Genomic DNA, 20972 nt, shown 5'->3' on the forward strand with positions numbered 1-20972 from the left:
CTGGTCCCTCCCTAAAAGTCACCTTCCCCCAGCTCTTCTCCTTTGCTAGAAAACTAAATTGCTCGGTCAGGTATTTCTAGATTAAGAAGTTAGCAGGATTTTCAGTCTGCCCCTTTCCACACAGGCCGCCAGTCAACTAGAAGAAGTACAGTCCATTATCCAAGATAGACAGTGGGATGAGAAAGAGTCTGATGTCTGGCAATACTCTTGGGGATCAGCTCAATTTAGAAGCAAAAAAGCTTTACTCCTTGCTGTTAGGGACCATGGAAGCCTCACCCCTTTTCTCTTGGTTATGGTCCTCAAGCAATCTGGGCAAACACAAGTTTTTCTTTTGGCTCCTCATTAGGGATAGACTCAATACAAGAAACCTTTTGAGAAGGAAAAACAAAGGCCCTTGATGACTATCTCATTACATCGTCTAATGTAGAGACCGAGACTTTTTTCATTTGCTTGATGATATAAACTCCCTTTATCTAAAAAAATATGCTCCTGCAGAGGTTGTCGAGAAGAACATCTAAATGTTTTGTCAAGAAGAACATCTAAATGTTTTGTGCGGAGACGAATGTCTAAATCTTGGGTTTTGATTATAATAATCTACCATATAATCCAACTTGTTTGGATCACAATCACATTTAGTTGATTATTATAATTACAATGGATGCAGACAGGCCCTTAGGCTCAAGTGGTTAGGTCTTTGCGGTTGAATTTTTTGGTGCTTTAGGCTTAGTGCATGTTTAGATCAACTAAATGCCTCAATCTAGTTGTTCGCCTTAGTTAAAAATTAGATAGCTAACCATCAGCCCATGTGTGTTTAGATACTTGGCTAATAGGTTCATACGTTTATAGCAATGGACTATTAGCTCTTGTGCTAAGCTAGTGCGAGCTTATTAGCTAACTTTTTCTATGACATTTTTATAACTAACAATTAATCTCTGGTATCATCAAACAGCCTCGTAGCTCTGTGTCTGCACAGGGGAGTTCATGAGAACACAAGAAAGAAGAAACTCAAACTGAAATTAAAAACCAACAGCCCGAATTTGCATTAATAGGTACATACACGATCCCTCCTCTGCTCTCAAAAGTTCTCCATGGTACACTTTCCCAAGGTCCGATCCATGACGGTCCGGCGCCTAGCAGTTAGAAAGAACCAATCACTCGAGCTGCGCGTACCAGATCCCCTGGATCTTGACATCCTTGGGCACCTTGGCCCCAAGGTCAGTGTCCGACGGCTGCACGCTCTCGAAGACGCCGATGACCTCGCCGGTCTCCGGGTTGCTCTTGGTGACGCTCAACGTGATGTTGCCGGTCGACGAGGCGGTGTTCTTGATGTTCTCTTTCTGGAGCTCCTCCTCGTCGCCTCTGCCTCCGGCGGGGAGCGCGACGGCGTTGTCGTACCCGGTGGAGCCACCACGGCCCTTGGGGTCGAGGAAGGAGGAGCCACGGTAGCTGGGCACGAGGAAGGGCCCGCCGAAGCTCTCGGGCTTGCCGGTGGCGACGAGCTGCTTGACGGTGAAGAGGAAGGGCACGCGCTCGCCTCCCGGGAGCTGCACGGTGACGGCGGCGTAGTCGATGCCGTCCTTCTCCTCGAACTTGAGGGTGCCGTCGGAGCCGACCTCGAGCGGGCCCTCGATCTCGTCCAGCGTGTAGGTGAGGCGGGTCATGAGCTTGGTCTTCTGGAACTCGGGCGGCGCGTTCTTGGCGATGCCCTCCGCCTTGACGGTGAAGGAAGTCGGCTCCAGGCACAGCTTCTTCAACTGGTACTTGCCGGCCTTGAACGGGAACGCCTCCACGCCGCCGTCGATGGTTGGGCACTGGTTCGCCGTGCCCGTGCCCTTCACCTCCAGGTACGTCTTGCTCTGGATCTCGTCGTAGGTCAGCCTCTTGGGCGTGCCCTCCGCGCTCGCGCCCTTCACACAGCACACACACACACACACGTGTCATTGACATCAACTTCGATCGATCTTGAGGAGCAGGCAGCTGGCAAGCTTGCTGATAATGCGTGCTTACCGAGACGAGGAGCGCCGAGGTGGCGAGCGCGAAGCCGGCGAGCTTGGCGGCGTCGACACACTTGCTGGCGACGTCCCTGAAGTCGGACTGGAGGGAGCACGTGATCCTGGCGGCGCCGGCGTCGACGCCGAACGCCCTGGCGAGGTGCGACGACGGGCGGGACGGCAGCGAGGCGGAGTGCGCCCGGCCGCCGATCTTGGCCGGCTGCATCAGGGTGGCCGCGGCTTGGAGCGAGGCTGCCATCGTCGTCGTCGCCACGGCGGTGTTGCTGTTGCCTTTTCCGTCTGGTGGGGCGTGTCGTGAAGGGCGTCTTGTGAGGGCGGGAGAGTTCGTTATCTACGCGCAGCTGAGCGGAGGCCACAGACGGAGGATAAGAGCAGCGGATAAGGGGTCTCCTCCCATTGGTTACTTTGGGCTATGGTGATGCCGGGTGCACACGTGGCATGCCCAGGTGCCACTCCTCGGCTCCTCGCTGGCACTTGTGGTCGTGCTGGCTGGTTTTGGTTTGTAGGGACCACCGGAGAAGGATCTCCTCTCCTCAGCCTAATCCCCATGGTCAGACCATGGTATACAGTTTTTAGTGGAGCAATTAAAGTTTATTTAATCAGTTGGATGGTAACATTTTGGTGAACGACGCAATTGGGATGTCAAATGACAGAACCAGTTGCAAAACTTGTTAAGCATTTAGCAAGTTGTATATTTGTTGTATCAGCCAAGCTCAATAGCTAAAATATCATTTCTGAAGTTTCTGCCTCACACATTATGGGGCCAAAATTTCTTGAAAAAACATCTTAAATCCCTTCTCTTTGGAGGGCTCCTCCTCTTTTTGCACCTTTCTTATCCTCTTTGCAACTGATTTTTCCCTTTTCTTTGATAGTATCTCCAGTTGCAACACTATAACTTTGAAACAGTTAGGTGAGTACCCATCAGACAATGAGACACCTAATAAAAGTATATAGATAGATAGATAAAGATTCCTAAAGGCTAAAGAAAGAAAGAAACCGCCCTTTCTATTATTTACTAAATCATTTTCCACAAAAAGGGATGCAAGGAGACTTAGGTATCTATGAAAAAGTAGCCTTTCTAAGCTACGCAACAGAAATTAAGTAAGTCAAAGAAATTGTGGAGTTGGCAATGTTGTGGACTAAAAAGAACAAACCAAGATTAATAGAAAATGCGCATCATTAGCTCACCTTTGGCTTGTGGTTTTGTTTCAACATCATCCTCAACTTTTGGTTCTGAGCCAGAACCTAAACCAAGCTTGTTATTAGTAACATGAGTCTGTACAGGCTGAAAGTTTCCCGGTTCCACAAACAATAAAGGCTAGTACGCAATATTAGACAATCAGTACGGAGCAATTACGCAATATTAGACAATCAGTACGGAGCAATTGTGCAAATATTATATCCTCAAGTGTGAGATAATCATAATTTCTAAAAAAGATTGCCAAACCGAAACTCTTGATTAAAGCCCAACATTGAGAAAGATAAATGTGCCAGTCACAACTACACTATTGCTTTAGCTAACCCTTCTGGACATTTGGAGTTATACCAACTATGGAGATGAACTGTTATTAGATTACCAAAATCCATGTGATCAGGTAACCTAGGAACAACATTTATTTTTGCATGCCCTTAGCCCTTCTGACTTGATCTGCCAAAAACCTATACAATTCAGACATTCTATTTCGTGACTGATGTGCAGAAAGGCAACAACATTTATTACAAGGGAAAATTGGCCATATCAATAACATACAACATGTCGGGTTCATGAACCCAGGTCCCTCATGGACCGGCTTCCCAATAAAGACACAGCCCAACGGACAACGTTGCGAGCAAACGCGCAACTCACGGGCTGGCCCAAATACCTAGACGACAGCCAGAAGGATGATCCAATCTCCGAGGCCTGGACGAGGAGGAACGGCGCCCGCTTCCGACTCCGGTCCACCTCTCCGACCGGAGCGCTCGCTTCGGTCTCCAGCCCGCCTCCAGACGGCCTGGCCCAACACCACTTCCGACTCCAACCCGCTTCTCCAACCAGGGATGCGCCGAACCCCTGCTTACAACTCCTCTCTGGCTGACACAATCAGAGCCGACTGGGACCAACCGACCGGGGATGCTCGCTCGGTAGGGACCAGGAAACTGACAGAGAAAGTAAGGCAGGTCACTCAAAGTCAACCGCAATACCGAGGAACGTACCCTGTACACCTACTGTACAGTACCCTACGACCTCCCTGGCATGCCAGAACGCATGCAGTGTTGTAGGCGCCGATATTTTTCCCTACAGTGTTGTGGGTGTCATCAACTCTCATACCAGACAAACACGATAAAGCTCCCACACGTGCCTCTGGGCGTCAACGGTACTGTGGGCGTTCATATTGGGTGCAACAGGCGGGTAGGGGTGGGGACGGTGATAAAAACACGGGGAGACGGAGCATACGTACTGGCAGACACGCGTGTTTCGTACCTTCTATCGTGCCTCACAGGTTCGACTATTATTTTTGTGTACCGATCAATGTCGGGTGCAAATTCAAAATACATCCAACGATGGAGGATAGGGGTGGGTAGAAAGCTTTTGGGTAACAAATTATTTTCTAATTCCTTTGCTCTTTTATAGTATATATATAGATAGATGGATTTTTTTCATATATATAGTGTATATATACATGTATGTGTTTTAGAAGAAAAAAAACTAAAGCTAATATAAATACCCTGTTAAGAATTCACCTCAAAACATACACTCTCCTACTAATTTCTCTCCCCAACATGCGGCCCAATAAAAGCCCAACTTCTGCAACCTGCGACTCTGAGGCTGAGGCGCAAGTCTGCAACCTGCGACTATGAGGCTGCGAGCCCGGGACGTGGCCCAAATTTCCTAGGAGCAGGTCTTCAGCAGCCCGTGAAAGACCCATATGGCCAGTCCCCTCCCCCGCGACAGCCCAAGTCAGCCCATCACAACCCTAGCACCGACTCCGGCCTTGTCTTTGGCCGCCTCCCGCATCCCGCATCCCGCTCGGCGCTTGCTAGTCGGAGTCGGCAGGGGCTGGGAGTCGGACGGCCGCTACTCGCTACGCAGCAGCGCGGCTCCTCGGGGTGAGAAAGCGACGGCGACAGCACGTCCGCGCGACCGCGCCCCAGCTGCACGCGTCGACAGCTCAAGGCGAGAGGCGACCCCGCCCCAGCTGGCCGGCGGTGGCCCCTTCTTCAGGCCTACCCGTCGAGTCGCGGCCGCCACGCCGACGCCCGGTCACTCCGCCTGTTGTTCTTCTACAGCCGGCAGTCCGCCCCGGCTCCACGCTCCTTGCCTCCTTTAGTCCTGCAGCCAGGCGGCCAGGCGTACAACACAAGCTGCACACCTCATAGCTCATTTGTCCAAGGTGACTACAGAATAGTACCGCACATCTAGTTGTTCAATTTTGATTTTTGGAATATTCGGTGACTGTGAATGTTAGTTCAAAATAGAATCACTTGGATCTGTGATGGTGAAAATGAATGACATGAGCGGGATTTGTTTGCATGAATAGAAGATTAAAAAAGATTCTGAAGCGCCAGGCTTAAAATTAGATGATAGATTTGCCCCACAAAGGCCCGAGGAATGAATGACACGTATTGTATTCATTTATTTTTCATAGATATATCACAATTGTTGTCCCTTTTTAATGCAATTTCAAGGCTTCAATACATATTGCTCGAGCACTTTGAGTTGATATCGTTATTTATGTTCTTTATGCTATCAGTAATACAGCGTAAGATTTTTAGCCTTCTAAGTATAAATTAGCCCTCCCTTTGTTCTGTTTCAGGATCCACCATCAACTCTGCGGGGTGCAGTGTGCGGGGGGAGGTCCCAACGCCGCAGCGCGCCTGTGTACCACTGTGCGGGTACGGGGCTGCAGGGATCGGTGTCCAGCAAGCTTGGCTCAGGATGGCCCTGCAAAACTTTATTAAGCAAGCTGTAGGTTACCTTCATACTTTGTTCCGTCATCTGGAGGAACGACGTATTGAATAAATACTACTCCAAGACAATTTATATGATTTCAGCAAATTTTCAAGGTCATTGTTCTGTCAATTTGGTACAGTGAGCGGAAAAGATGGTCCCATTGAGTGCATGGGGGACACTGAGGAGGATGCAGTGTTGCAGCAGCACCATGGTACAAGGTTAGTATTCATAATGCATATTGTTGATCAATTTTTCAGGTAGATTATGATTTTTCTTAACATGTTTATTTGTATGTATGAAGGGCGGGCCTGGTGCAAGCGGTAGAGTCTTACCGCCTGTGACCGGAAGGTCTCGGGCTCGAGTCGCCGTCTCTCGCATTGCACAGGCGAGGGTAAGGCTTGCCACTGACACCCTTCCCCAGACCCTACACAGAGCGGGAGCTCTCTGCACTGGGTACGCCCTTATGTTTATTTGTATGTATCAGTCATTTAGGAATTTCAAAAGAAGTGGAAGACACTGAGTCACCGGATAACCTGATTGTTCAGCAACGCATGCTAATCCAACATCTTGTAGAGAAGACTCGAGGAATGACAGAGAAAATAACGTGGATGGCGCGGGTCATACATCAGCTTGACGCCAATCATCAGGAAAATGTAAAAATGTTGGATGTTGCCAAGGTACATATATGTGGCATATATACACACACTAGAAACTGCTCTACATATTACCTCTGAATAGGTTTCTAGAGATCTATTATCTACTTAGGGGTGGGGACTGTTAAAAGCTCCTCTTCTTAAACCCCAAATTCTGTAAACTCTTGGACCTCTGATTCGAAACTGCTTATATGATTCCTAAACGACTATTTTGTTGTAGGATTTCTTCAACTCTTTCAAACCCACTAGAGCAGCAAACGGCACCATTGAATTTTTTTCAGAAGATGACAAGGATATTGTTCAGAAGATAAATCACATTTTGTCACTGCTTGTCATATCAATCAGTCCTAATTCTTGTTTTTTCTATTGTTCCAGGATTTCTTTAGCTATTTTGTCCTTTCTGACCGTGTGAAGTCTAAGGGCATGGACAAAGTGGCTTAGATAGATTCTTAAAGACAGAATATATCCTACATCATCAAGCATCTACTGATCTACAATGGAAAGGTTTCTTATAAACCCTTAATGAGTTTGAAACCTCAGCAACCTATTTTGGCGCTCATCTACCACAACGCTGAACATACGGACGGAGTAGTAATCGTTCAGCACTTTTGGGGCAGGCCAGGGGCATCGGTGCTTGTGGCCTAGTCAATACGTCCGTAAGCGCTCGGGCTAAGTTCCACCCGGACAATAAAACGGACTTAACTTCCCTTCAGCGCCTGCCACGTAATAGTGTTGTAAAGGCCCTAAGTGAAGGGTATAACTGGTGTTTTGTAACCACTATTGTACCGCTGTTTTCAACAATTCCTGATGATGATTGTACTAAATCCCTCCTGACTGTGAAGTTTTGTTAACCACTATTTTATGAGGGAACTCTGTAATAACAGCCATTGTGGCCACTGCCATTAAGGCCAAAAGCTACTATTGTTTCAAGACTCCACTTGGAAAAACAGGAATCCGTGGAAAACAAAATGAATCCGCGCAAAAAGAAATCAGTTTTCAAAACAGGAATCCATGTCAAAACTAGTTTTCCATGTCCAAAAACAGGAATCCACATGAAAAAAAGTTTTCGATTTTTTGGTTCTCGAAAAAAGTTTTTTTTACACCCCTTTATATTTCGAATAACCAAGCTTAAACTCCTGGGCCGCCACTGCCTGAACTACGGAATTACTATAAGCTTGGGACGTCACAAAATAATAAAACAAAACAACACAATCTGAAGGATTTGAAGAGCCTCACAAGTACATGTTCCTGAATTGTAGCAAAGCTGCTTTACATGAACACCATCTAAAAACAGAGATAACAGCTGTCCATACAAGGTAGACTACTCGACTATAGCAGGACGGACTGCAGAGTTAAAAATTAAGAACTTATCCTAGCAAAGATCTTCATCTCTTTCTACATAGCATAATCTACACTTCCTCTTCCTACAGAACATCAGATATACTGCTTGACTTTACCCGACAATGATTTTTTTAACCAAGACAGATCCTATCATAAATTGTGAAAAATATATTAAATTCAATGAAGATTCTTTTTTTTTTTTGCGAGACCAAATTCAATGATGATTCTACTATAGAAATAATAATCCAATAATAAATAATTACACACAAAGAGTAGCAGTCATCATATATTGTTCATGGTACCCAAGCCCTCAGCTTCTATCAAATTCAATACTCCAACAATCAGAAGCTCATGGCCTCATGTGAGTTGGTTCAAAGGCTCTAAGGCAATGCTATATGAAGTATTATTTACGCACCGAGAATCTTGTCTTTGCTCTGCTTCAATGTAAAACCATAACACTGGTTCCAAGTTTTCAAACATCACATTTTCTGAGTAATAAAACATAGCGATTACATGAAAAGACCTCTGTCTTGTTCTTGGAAACCATCTTCAAGGACATCTCTGTCTACACCAAACTGACATGCTGATTCGATCAAGTGTATATGATGCACAATTTATAATAAGCGGATGTTTGCAAAGAAAAAAAAAGCATATAAATTTCAGTAATGTACACCTGTATCATCAATTGTGCATTAACCAAAGAAGACATCAAACGAAAATCAATGCCCACTCATTGTCTTGTCTTTGGTGGCTCACAACATAACAAGTGCATATTATATTATTATTCATGGTTTCACTTTGGTGGCTCATCACTGCAACTGCATAGTCTCCTATCTCACCACTTTTCCTTCTCTCTGGTAGGCAAGAAACCATGTTGTAGTTTGTCACGGACTCACGGTTAGTAAATTCAGACTCCTAACAATTAGAGACCAACCTATATCGCTTTTCCACTGATCCGCTCTTCATAAAAATGTCTAGTCTGCTATCAGAAAAGAGCAATTTGCTAAGACCAATTTACTACAAAACATAAATCAAGGCAATATAGTAGTGAGAACGCAGAGACAAGTTATTATTTATTACTGGCCATTTGAAAATTTGTCGAACCACTGAAGATCAGATATTGGTCAGAATTCTGAAAGTAGCAAGGCTAGACGATCTCAAAAAGTGGACGGCACTGTTGGATGAGAGGACGTCCTGGGAGAAGAGGTGCTCACCATCTTACAAAAACACTGCTCTGTGATAATGAAAGAACCGATTTGAAGAAATGTATGCCTGCTACTGCTAGATGTGGCAAGGAGGCAGGCACTGAAACTGTGAAAGCCGTGCTGTTGCCCTCAGCGTGGAGGATCCTCCGGCAGAGGCACGGGCACCAGTATTGGGGTCCAATTCGCGATAGTACACTCTCAGCCATTGAAGCATTCAGTCGAACAGACAGTGTCGGGCTTGTTATTGAGTTCAACAGAACGGCGAAGGCATGGAATGGAAGCGTAGTACGCTTACCTTGACGAGCTTGGCTTGGTTAAGTAAACGAGCTAAAACTCTAGCTTGCCTAGTCTCATTTAGCTCGCAAGCCAGCTTGTTAACAGCAACCAATGTATAAATCAATAGCTACTAATTTGTTTTATACATACATCAAGACAAATAAATAATAAATGTGTACATAGCACATACATACCGTAGACTCCAATCTAATGCATATAGAATAAAATCAAGTCTAATTGTTTCTAGTTTAGGTTGTTGGACCATGAAATACTTGGCTTGTTTAGCTCGTGAGCTAGCTTGCAAGCCCTTGAGCTAGCTTATTAGTTTAACAAGCTAAAATACTAGCTTAGCTCCTCAAAAAATTAAATCAAGACACATAGAACTGAACGAGCCAACAACTCGCGAGTTTTTCGTCGAGGCCTGGGTGTGGTGGAACACCCAGATCCGGATCCCGAGGAGGAGCACCACAGTGAGCAAAAACAAGCTACACGAGGACAATGGTTAGTTGATGGGTCGTTGGTTTGCGCGCGCGAACACTTTGGGCCCAATACGTTGTCAGCTCTCCTTTCTCCGTCCCAGTTTATCACCCAGGCCCAGTAAATCATACGCGTCCCAACAGGCATGCATAGCATCAGAAACATGCATGGCAGCAACAGAGATCCTGCTATCAAAAGGCAGCTACATCTCATCAGTTTTCCAAGACATCCCCAAAAAAGGGGCAAAAACACGTACGTAGAGCAGCCTAATATTTTGCATCAGCACCAGCATGCTACACTTTTCCAGCCCGTCCGTCACGTATGGTTCCTTGATCTTTTTCTTTTATGATAGGGAATGGTTCCTTGCTCGCCCAAACGCACGGGGAAAAACCCGAACCGCCGGCACGTCACGCCCGCGGGATCGGTCGACCACCGAGAGGCAAGAGCCCATTGGCCACAAAAACTAAACCAGCCCGAGCCCGTGTTCCGTCACCAGGCCCACACTCTGACGCCCGAGCGATCGGCCAAATCCCCACCAGTTCAGTTCCCGCCGTGCGCGAGGGCGCCCCAAAACCACCCGTGTCCGCGCCCGACGTCGGCCGGGCGGCCGGGCAGACCCACCACTAGCCGGGCTGGTCTACAGCTCCTGGTCGGCCGTGTCATCGTCGGAGGCGCCGCCCATGAGGGAGGCGTGGTCAGCGAGGAACCTCTCGGCGATGGCGGCGTGGACGGCGGCGCCGGTGGGGAGCACGTCCTCATCGATCATGAAGTACGGGGAGTGTCCCGTGTGCACGGACCCCAGCGTCTCGTTGCGCACCCCGATGTAGTAGAACCCGGCGGGCACCGCCTGCGAGTAGAAGGAGAAGTCCTCGGCGCCCATCATGGGCGGCACGTCGCGGTAGGCGGCGCCGCCCAGCAGCTGCGACGCCACGCGCCGCACGTGGCCGTACATGCGCGCGTCGTTCACCGTCGGCGGGTAGAAGCTCTGGTCCCCGAAGAAGTCCACGGACGCCGCGCACCCGTGCACCCGCGACTGCGCCGTGATCACCTCCTCGATCCGGCGACGCAGCTGGTCGAAGCTCGCGTTCGAGAAGGCGCGGAACGTGCCGCCCAGCACCAGCTCCTCCGCCTGCCGGACCTCGCTGCCGTTCACCAGTGCCACCGAGACCACCTGCGAGTCCAGCGGGTCCGCCTCGCGGGAGACGATGCTCTGCAGGCTGATGATGGTGGACGCCGCGGCCAGGACGGGGTCGGCCCGGCGCGGATCGTTGCCGCCGCCGCCGCGTATGACGGCCTTGAAGAAGCCGCAGCCGGCGAGGAGAGCCCCCGTCCGGGACCCGATCACGGACGTCGGGTGCTGGTGCGAGACGTGCACGGCGAAGATGGCCTCCACGCCCTCCAGCGCGCCGTCCTCGATCATCCGCTTCGCGCCGCACCCTGACTCCTCCGCCGGCTGGAACAGGAGCTTCACTGTGCCCTGAAACGTGTAACGAAACGCCAGTCAGTAAGCTCAGCCTAGGAGCTGCTGCACTGCACCTAGGAGTATTTTCTGCACCAACTTCAATACTGAAACGTAGAAATTGGATTAGACCAATTACCCTGACCATGTTTTTTTCCTCCTATCTGTACAGTTTCAAAAAAATAAACTATATACCAAACAAAAATATCAGCATCTGGAGGTTGGTGAAGACTGAAGAGACAGCTCTGGAGGTACAGAAACAGGCAACTCTCCCTTCCCAGGGACCAGCCAGTCAAAATATCAGCATCTGACTTTCACAGTCCTTGTAGGTTAGTATCTAGCTCATGTCAATGCTGGCAAAAGCCTAAGGCCATGTTTGTTTATATGAGAATAGGGACTAGAGATTAAATTTTAACTCCTTTTAATCAAGTAGGAGGAACTAAGGGTGCGTTTGGTTGAGCTGTGGCTGTGGGAAAAAGCTGCTGTGGGCTGTGAGCTGTGGAAAAGCTGCTGTGGGCTGTGAGCTGTAGAAAAGCTGAAAGCTATTTAGTTAAACAAGTATAAAATATACCTTATATCTTTATCTCTCTTGAAACAACTATGAAGGAGCTTTTTATTCCACCAAAAGCATAAAGCCAAAAGCCAAAAGCAGGATCAAACCAGCTTTCAAAAATATACTACGGAAAAGCAGCCTCCAAAAGCAGCCGTTTTGGTTGGGCTTTTAGCTTTTGGAGCCAAAAACCAAAGCCAAAAGCCCAACCAAACGGACCTTAAAACAGGGACTAGAGACTAAAAGGCAGAAGTCCCTTAAGGTGAGGCTTATTGGGACTTATGGGGCCAAATTGACACTCCATGCCCCTCTCCAGTCCCCACCCCTCCCTGTCCCCACTCTACATCAAGGGTATTTTAGTCTTTGTTCAGTAGCTTTAATGCCCTTTAATTCCCTCTAGTCCATTCAAATAAATACTATTAGAGACTACTATTTAGTTCCTGTTTTAGGATCTTGTCCTAGCACTGGAGAAACAAACCGGCCCTAAAAGCGTGGCACAAAGGAGTTTCTCCACCGATTCTTTTCGGAGGTCACAGTAAGAAATGCCAAGACCACACTCATCACTGATCAGGAGGCACTAGCATCCGATGCTTCAAAAGGACTGAACCAAGGAGTGTCGTGCCAATGCCCAACAGCACAACTGCAACAATTGAAAGAAACAAACGCTGTGCAGATGGAACAACTTTTTCCTTGATGCGGCACTAATAAAGCCTAAATAAAAGGTGCAAGTTACTAGAACACGGACGGAGTGGCTGCAGCCGCGAGAGCAGGGCACACGCATCAGTGACAGTGTGCGCTGATCATTGCGAGTGTTCAGGAGCACGCGGGGAAAAGAATTGAGATCTCAAAAGAATTAGAACTAGTGCTTACCGGTACGACTCATGACGCTGACATTTGCATGATGCCACTGCCACAACAATGGGCTATGGATCATCCCCGATATCAGACTGTGGTGGCACATCATTTCTGCACTTTGGGTGCTCGTCTTAAACTATCATTTTGCCCACTGCTTTAGCCATCCCCCACCCAAAAGCGAAATCTAGCGACCCAAATTCAGATCACGGCCTTGTTTAGATTGAAGAAAATTTCAACCCGATGAATAGTAACACTTTCGTCTTATTTGGTAAATATTGTCCAATCGTGGACCAACTAAGCTCAAAAGATTCATCTCGTGATTTCCAACTAAACTGTACAATTAGTTATTTTTTTTACCTACATTTAATGCTCCATGCAAGCGGCTAAAAATTGATGTGATGGAGAGAGAGTGAAAAAACTTGGAATTTGGAGTCATCTAAACAAGGCCCACGTTTTCATGTAGAAAGAAAGAAAGAATGCTGAGATGGGATGGGCGGGATGCAGAGCACGTAACAGGGTCCCTTGCACGCAAGAGTAGTAGAGTGGCGTCCACATGGACGAAAGCTACGTCTACGAACGAGCGTCTCTGGATGTCTGAAAGGCAGGAGATATATACTCCCTCCATACTGCAGCTGGTGCTGATTAAGTGAATGGAAGGATATTATTCTCCGTATGTCCAAGAAAAGAAGCAATTTTGGTGTCGTGCTAAGTCAAACCATTTTATTTTTTTGGTGAGAAAAAACATTTTAAATTTGACAAAGTTTATATGAAAAAGGCACTAATATCAATTGTATTAAACAAGTACGATTAGAGGGTCTGAAACTGAAAAGAGGGTGTGGCGTGGCGCCGTAGGTCGTCGTACCTTGAGTTGGTGCTCGCGAGACTTGAGGATGCTGGCGGCGCCGAGGAGCATGGCCACATGCGCGTCGTGCCCGCACGCGTGCATCTTCCCGGGGACCCGGCTCTTGTGCTCCCACTCCACCGCCTCCTGCAACAACCACACACACGCACGGCACGGACGCGTCGTCAGGCAACTGATATCTTCCATGCCGAGGCCGAGCCTGGATGGAACGGGCAGATGGATGCTCCCACTTTCCAGTCAGCACTCCCATTGCTGTGCCAAACGCGCATGAGCGGACAACCGGCGATCGTGAGAAAGCGGCCTCGTCGTCCTCGAGCTTTTGGGCGTAAAAGATGAAAAACTGCCCGTTCTGTTCTGGGCAGTCAGGCGGATCGACTGTCCCGCGGCGAAATCTGTGTGGGTTTACCAACGACTGATGCCATTTCGGGCAAGAAACCAGAAAGCCCTTTCTTTTTCTCTCTGTGTCTGTGTCAGTGATGGGCGTGCGGTGGCCGTGAATGATCTCTCCGAGATTCGGTGACCCGTGACCACAGCTGCTGAGCCTGAGCATGAAGCAGCATGTTCGTTTGGTCGTAAACGATCGTAAATTTCCAGTCAGAAGAATATTTTTCTCTCACATCAAACCAGTAGCTGTAATAATCCACAATCGTATACGATCGTTTCAGCCCCAGCCAAACAGTCTGAAGACTCGGACTGACGAGCTCAACAGGCAGCATGCCCTCTGTCGTCACGTCGTGTCTGTCTCCATTGCATCGTGCGGTGTCTGTGTTTGCACGAGCACGAGATTGTTTTATCGCGAGGACCACTGGAGCAGTAACCAAGTGGGCTGGCTGATGGACCTGGACCACTGTAGGTAGGCCCAGGCTAAAGGATGGATGATCACATTTTTCACGAGACCGGAAGCATGAGACATCCGTGTGCTGCCCTCCAGGTGGCCTACGTACGCGGCGCAACCAACCGACCCCAAAGCAGAGGAACACGGAGGAACAGCCCTACGCCTACGCGCTTCTGCAAATCCACCCTACGCATCCAATCTGGGGCAGCCTATGAGCCTACTAAGCAGAGTGAAGCCTTCTTCTTTTTTTTAATAAACCAAATAATGGTAAGGGAGAAGAAAAAAAAAAGGATAAAGTAACCATGGTGTGTTGCTAACTAAAGCACAGTGTTGTCATGCATTGCCACTGTGCAGATTTATTTGAATATTTAATTAATTAACTATAGTGCACCATTCTCATCCACTAACCAAGTGGCTGGAGTGGACGCACTCTGCGAGTCCGTGCTCTCCGGATAATCCTCGGCTCAGAGGGCGGCGTGTTAGTAAACGCATGAGCTGAATCGTGCGGAGATTTCGTGGGGATCGTTTGAATCGTGAGATAAGAATTTCCCGCGCCTGGATCAAGTTCTGCTATCCTATGCACTAGCAGTAGTTTCTTTTGTTAGCACGCCTCAAAATTTGAAATCGAAGGAAGAAAAATTGAAAAGAGTAGTTCTTCGACGAGTTACTAGGGGCCAATTAAGCAAGAAGGCCCCAGCATGGTGGACGCATGAAAGCGAGTAGCACGAACAACACGTCCATGTACACGGCGTACCTGGATGGGCAGCGCGTCCATGTCGGCGCGGAGCGCGACGACGGGCGGGCGGCCGGTGCCGAGCGTGGCGACGACGCCCGTGCGCGCGACGGGGTGGCGGAACCCGACGCCCAGCGCGTCCAGCTCGTCGCGGACCAGGCGGCTGGTCTCCACCTCCTCGTACGCCAGCTCGGGCCGCTCGTGGATCTGCCGCCGCACCGCGCGCAGCCACGCCGCCAGCTCGGGCCGCCCCGCCAGCCCCGCGATCTCCTCCTTCCACGACCCCACGTCGTAGCGATTGTGCTGCCTCCCGGCGCCGCCCCTCGGCGGCCTCGTGCTCGCGTTCGCGGGGCCCTTGCTGCCGCCGCCGCGCATCGCGCTGCCCACGGCGCCCAGGATCGCGTCCTCCTCCAGGAACGCCGCCGTCGTCGCCGGGCAGGCCGCTGGCACGGGGATCGTCGGCAGCGTGAGCAGCAGCAGCAGCGCCGCCCGCAGCGCGTGGCCGCCGCGGTCCATGGCGACTGAAACTGATGAAGCGATGGGCCGCTGAGGTGCTGAGCAGAGCAGGCTGAGCTCGGGTGCTGGAGGGGCAGCGCAGCGGCAAAATGGTAGGAGGCAGAGGAATGGCGGGGATTAAATTACGAGGCGACGGCAGCGGCAGCGGCTGATTTTTCCGCGCGTCGTCTGGGGCTCGGGTGCTGTGATAGCTGCTGCTGCTGCTGCTGGCAGTGGTGGCACCTTTCTTTCCGATTCAATTCGGCTCGTGGCGGAATCAATGTAAAAAACCACTTGACCCCTCTGACACTACATTATTCGGCCTATTCCTTCTTTGATTTCGGCCTGAGCTGGTTAAGGTATAGTATTTTTTTCTTATAATAAGGGCATATTTGGAATGCGAGATGTTTTTCTCGTTCCTGCGTTTTTCTTGTGAAATTGAACTGATTTCTGTAAAATTTCTGTGCAATTCCTGTGAAATTCCTGCGTTCCAAACAAACTCTAAATTAGCATCAACTAAACTTATCAGTCCAGAAATCAACTAGCGAACAGACTTATTAGCGTGGGAACGGGCCCGCCCACAGGATTAGTGCTGCTAGTACTAAGCTAGGACTAGTTTTATTTTTTTATTTATTCTTCGGGATTAGAGGAGCTAGTTCCGCTCGCCTGTGACAACGCCCCTGATAGATTGCGTCGCATGTGGCGTAGCGTCTGTTGTTGCGACCACCGTCAGCATTCCAGTAGTACTAATCCAGTGGCACTTGCATGTACTCTACGGTAGTAGTACACTTTTGCAGGGTACTTGGTGCTCAGCCCCTTTTCTTGTTGGGGTCCTGGTAATCAAAATTGGTTATCTTCACTCACTATTCATTTCGTAACATAATACAAACTCTACGATCTCTATCTAGTTGTCATAGATTTGTCAATTATTCTATGTTTGTTTTTCATCTTTTTTTTGCATTGCACCTATGTGTGTTTAATATATGTACTACATGCTTCGTAAAAATCTTCACTTAAATTTTATTAGTTGTTGCATTGTTGCAGGTCATTGATGCTACATGCCTTGGGACCGACGGGACTTGAGGAACTTTCCACTGTTTTTGGTCATTATATTTATGGGAAGCCACTGAGCCATGCTCGGATCCGCTGCTTAATTAGTTCTTGATTTGATGTTCGTACTCGTATTTTTTTAATTTATTTTAGAATTTAACGACTTCATTCTTTTATGGTGACTGTATTTGCTTGTATGTGAGTCTACATCTGTACTGTGTTTCTAAAAATAAAGTGGAAACCAATCACTAATTCCTACTCCCTCCATCTCTAAATAAATCAATTTCTAGAATCCATGTCAAGTTTGACTGACGTTATAGAAAAAGTAGCATTATAAAAATATATTCTACGATATATATATATATATATATATATATATATATATAATGATACTAATTTGATGTCATAAATTTTGACGTTGACTTAAGACAACTCTAAGAATTTATTTATTCGGAGATAGAAGGAGTATTATATTTCAATTCGGAAGGTGACAACATAAAGAAATCGTAAGGTGTTGTATGTTTTTCACATTAGTTGCACCATATGTAACCAACCACATATCTTTTCTCAATTAATTAGGATCACACTGTCATGTACGCAAGTAAGTAAACTTTATTGCATACAGGCCATGATTATGACTTTGAACCACTGCGATATACTCCATCAATCCCAAATTATAAGACGTTTGACTTTTTTGGCTCCAAGTTTGACCACTTGTCTTATTCAAAAAATTTGTACAAATATAGTCAAATTTAAGTCATTTTTGAAGAACTTTGATTAATAAACCAAGCCACGACAAAAGAAGTGATATTTTACACAATTTTTTGAATAAGACGAGTGGTCAAACTTGATGTCAAAAAAGTCAAACGTCTTATAATTTGGGATGGATTGAGTACTATACAATGCACTCATAATTCATTGACGCTGTCGGAACTTAACATATGGTACACATACACGCGCAACAAGGCATGATATAAAACAACACACGCCTAACACAAGGGAATGCATTCCATTCATGCTTGGCGTAAACTATTTTACTAGTTTTGTCCAATTTCGGTCGAAACGTCTAATGACAGCAAATGATTTCTACGAGGACTAATAATCTATGTTTTGCACTCCATTATCCATCCTAGCTACCAACAGTTGGTATGTGTTCCCTTCGTCCCAAAAATAATATAATTGTAATGGTTTATTTCGTTCAAGTCAAACATTCTACTTGCTAAGTTTATAAAAGAGAAGCATTATCCACATTTATGACTTGAATACTATAAAATGTATTTCAAGAATATAACCATATATATTTAATACGATGGAATATAAGCATATTTGAATATACATTTTATCAAGAATCTGGTTTGATATTTTACAGGAAATGTATATATTTTCTGGCTCAGCAACAGAGGTACGGACGTACAGTACTACATGTGACGTCTGGTTCGTACACGTAGCTTAGCGCCGTGTGCGCGTCGCGCAGCAGCGAAAGCTGTGGCCTTGTCTACCTCCTCTCCGCTGCTAGAGTTTAGCGTGTGTTTAGTTCCACCCAAAATTCCAAAAAGTGTTACAGTATCTATCACATCGAATGTTTGCGGCCCGTGTATGAAGCATTAAATGTAGACGAAAAAAACTAATTGCACAGTTTGATGAGAAATTGCGAGACGAACGTTTTGAGCCTAATTAGTCCATGTTTGAACACTAATTGCCAAATAAAAACGAAAGTGCTACAGTAACCCAAAATTTCAACTTCCTGGAACTAAACCCGCTCTTACTTCTTATCACATCACAGGTTTAAACATATATATAGATTATTAAATATAGACTAAAAAATAATTAATTACATGGATTACGACTAATTTACGAGAACGGTTTTTTTAAGTCTAATTAGTCCATGATTTGACAACTGGTGCTACAGTAAACTATACTAATGACGTGTTAATTAGGATTAATAAATTCGAGTATTTCTATAATTTATTTTATTATTGCTATCAAACCCGTAACGTCCTGAACTCCTGATACATCTCCCTATACTTTAAACACCACCGTGGCCTGAGTAGGAGCCATGCGTGCCTTCACACCCGAGCAGCTGCACGTCTGCTTGTCTTCTGCACCTTTAGCTCGTGGTGGAAATGACCAGAGCAGGGCCGGCCGGGGTTAGCCCTTGTTTAGTTCCACTCCAACTTTCAAAAAGTTGCTGTAGTATCTGTCACATCGAATGTTTGTGGTTCGTGCATGGAGCATTAAATGTAGATGAAAAGAAAAACTAATTACACAGTTTGGTGGGAAATTGCGAGACGAACGTTTTGAGCCTAATTAGTCTATGTTTGAACACTATTTGCCAAATAAAAACGAACGTGCTACGGTAACTCCAAAATCCAAATTCATGGAACTAAACAAGGCTTAGGTCTGGTTCGGGGTCGTGCTGCTCCCGCAATAATTCTGATGGAAATGGCACGGTTCCGGCCTCGTTTCCCGGGACCAGCCATGAGCCATGCCATCCATCCCCGGCGCTGTGCCTGGCCTGCGCTCCTGCGGTCCTGCCCAACCCGTCGATGCAAACGCAACGTCGCGAGCAGACGTCTCGGTTTTGGGCAAATGCTGTGCTGTGCCAAAAGGAGATGCCTCTGCTGCTGCTGGCCTCGCCGTGGCGACAAAGCTGGCACTGGCAGTGGTGGCGTCTCACTGTTTCGGATCAACTTCTGCCGTGGCCGCCGGTGGCCTACCATATGGTAGGGTAGGAGGGCGTGTCTGTTGTCTGCTCAGGTATATAACCAGCTGACTAACCACTGGCTAGATTGACGGAAACCGGATAAGCTAGCTACTCTAGCAGTTGAGTCGTCGTTGTCTGCATTTGAGAAAGATGCAGCTGCTGAGATCTCCATCTGGATCTGGATAAGCTACTCTACCACTTGGGTTGGCGCTGCTTGGTCGGTTTCGGGCCGTTTCGTTCCGCCGCCCGGCCGGCATTTCCAGCCTGGAGTGGCTCCACGGTTTGGAGGGTCCGACGTTGGTTGGTATCGTTTCCCATCGAGGATCGGAGGTCGCACGACGAGGACAGGAAAAGCCTATACCACGCTACAACCACACACCTCACATACATTACATGTGCACTATTAGACCTATAACTACACAGATTAGAAGATTGCATCCCCCACCACACACACTAGGGATCACTTTGTGGCTCCAAAGCGAGCGCGAGAGAGAGGCTGGAGAATAAATCCCGGTGAACACCCCGTTTGAACCGCGGTGGGCAGGCTGCACACCGCAAGCCTTTGCCATCCGAGCTGAAGCTCGGTCTCCAACTTATCTGTCTGTAAACAAGCGAGCGCCGAGGAAAAATGCAGTTTCTTTCCGATTTTCCGTGACTCGTGTTTCGTGCGGGTGCAGGCGTGCAGCGGCAGCACACGTAACTTCCACACTGGGCAGCAGCTTGGAGAAGCGTGCAGAAGTCCGCCGGAGGCCGGAGCGACGTACAAGTCTGTGGTAGGGCAGCCATGCTATCCTTATCCTCTTCCTCCCTCATTCCTTGCATTGGGCACACCGTGTATGTCTCGTCGGCAGCCGTCGTTCGTTCCCGGCGCCATCAGAAGCATAGCATGAGCACGCCGCCGCCGCCCAGTCTTACCAGCGAGCCCTCTCCGATCCGCCGGCTATCCTGGCACGCAGGCAAGCAAGTCTTGGACAAGGCCAGCGGCCGGTGTGCCCTCCGGTCGACGCTGCACGCACGCTTGTACGCCACAGCGCCCTCTTGTCCGACCCTGTCCGGTCCATCACTCACCGTTCAGCTGGCACGCACGAACGCACGCAGGACGCCAAAGTTCGCGGCGACTTCGAAGTAGGAACGGTCCGGCCAGCGACGTGCGGCCGAGGGGTACCAGAAGTCGCCTCTCCATCCATCACCCCATAAGGCCACAAGGAACGCATTCACCACGCGGCCATAAAGAAGAAGAAAAGCTGAAATAAAGGCGTCCCCAACCGTCGCTTGATTAGCTGCGCGCGCGTTAATCGTGTGGCGACGGCCGAGGGGTCGCCGGACACTACTATTATTATTAATTGGTCGGCACTGGAGCTTACGGCAGCCGTCGTCGTGTCGTCGCCGTCGACAGCCGTGCGCGTACTTGTCCGACATGTCTCTCTCTTGCCTTCGTCGTCGTCGCGTCGAGAGCGCATCTCCTGTGGAAGGACGACATGGATCCGGCCGGTGCTCTCCGTGACCATGAGTTGACTGGGTGGATAGGCCTCGT

The 20972-nt window shown here is 48.1% G+C and overlaps 2 protein-coding genes and 1 long non-coding RNA gene across 4 annotated transcripts; 1 reads left to right on the top strand and 2 right to left on the bottom strand.

The window, feature by feature from the left end:
* Positions 1–997: 997 nt before the first annotated feature.
* Positions 998–2326, bottom strand: LOC136527743 (oxygen-evolving enhancer protein 1, chloroplastic-like). The gene is made up of 2 exons (XM_066520561.1): positions 2008–2326; positions 998–1907 (listed from the first exon to the last, which is right to left on the bottom strand). Exons 1-2 carry the CDS (start codon positions 2248–2250, stop codon positions 1152–1154), a joined length of 999 nt encoding a protein of 332 aa, XP_066376658.1. The 5' UTR covers positions 2251–2326; the 3' UTR covers positions 998–1151.
* A 2686-nt stretch (positions 2327–5012) lies between these two features.
* Positions 5013–7579, top strand: LOC136529438 (uncharacterized). Of its 2 annotated transcripts, XR_010777288.1 has the most exons (6): positions 5013–5383; positions 5807–5958; positions 6083–6161; positions 6245–6396; positions 6517–6620; positions 6817–7579. It is a non-coding gene; the product is annotated as an uncharacterized lncRNA (long non-coding RNA). The 2 variants fall into 2 exon arrangements; XR_010777287.1 differs by having other exon boundaries at positions 6245–6620.
* A 2310-nt stretch (positions 7580–9889) lies between these two features.
* LOC136527592 (IAA-amino acid hydrolase ILR1-like 6) lies at positions 9890–15915 on the bottom strand. Its single transcript, XM_066520375.1, has 3 exons — positions 15211–15915; positions 13622–13747; positions 9890–11372 (listed from the first exon to the last, which is right to left on the bottom strand). Exons 1-3 carry the CDS (start codon positions 15703–15705, stop codon positions 10533–10535), a joined length of 1461 nt encoding a protein of 486 aa, XP_066376472.1. The 5' UTR covers positions 15706–15915; the 3' UTR covers positions 9890–10532.
* Between the last annotated feature and the right edge of the window lie 5057 nt (positions 15916–20972).

This window comes from Miscanthus floridulus, chromosome 19 (assembly GCF_019320115.1).
Source record: "Miscanthus floridulus cultivar M001 chromosome 19, ASM1932011v1, whole genome shotgun sequence".
Lineage (NCBI taxonomy): Eukaryota > Viridiplantae > Streptophyta > Magnoliopsida > Poales > Poaceae > Miscanthus > Miscanthus floridulus.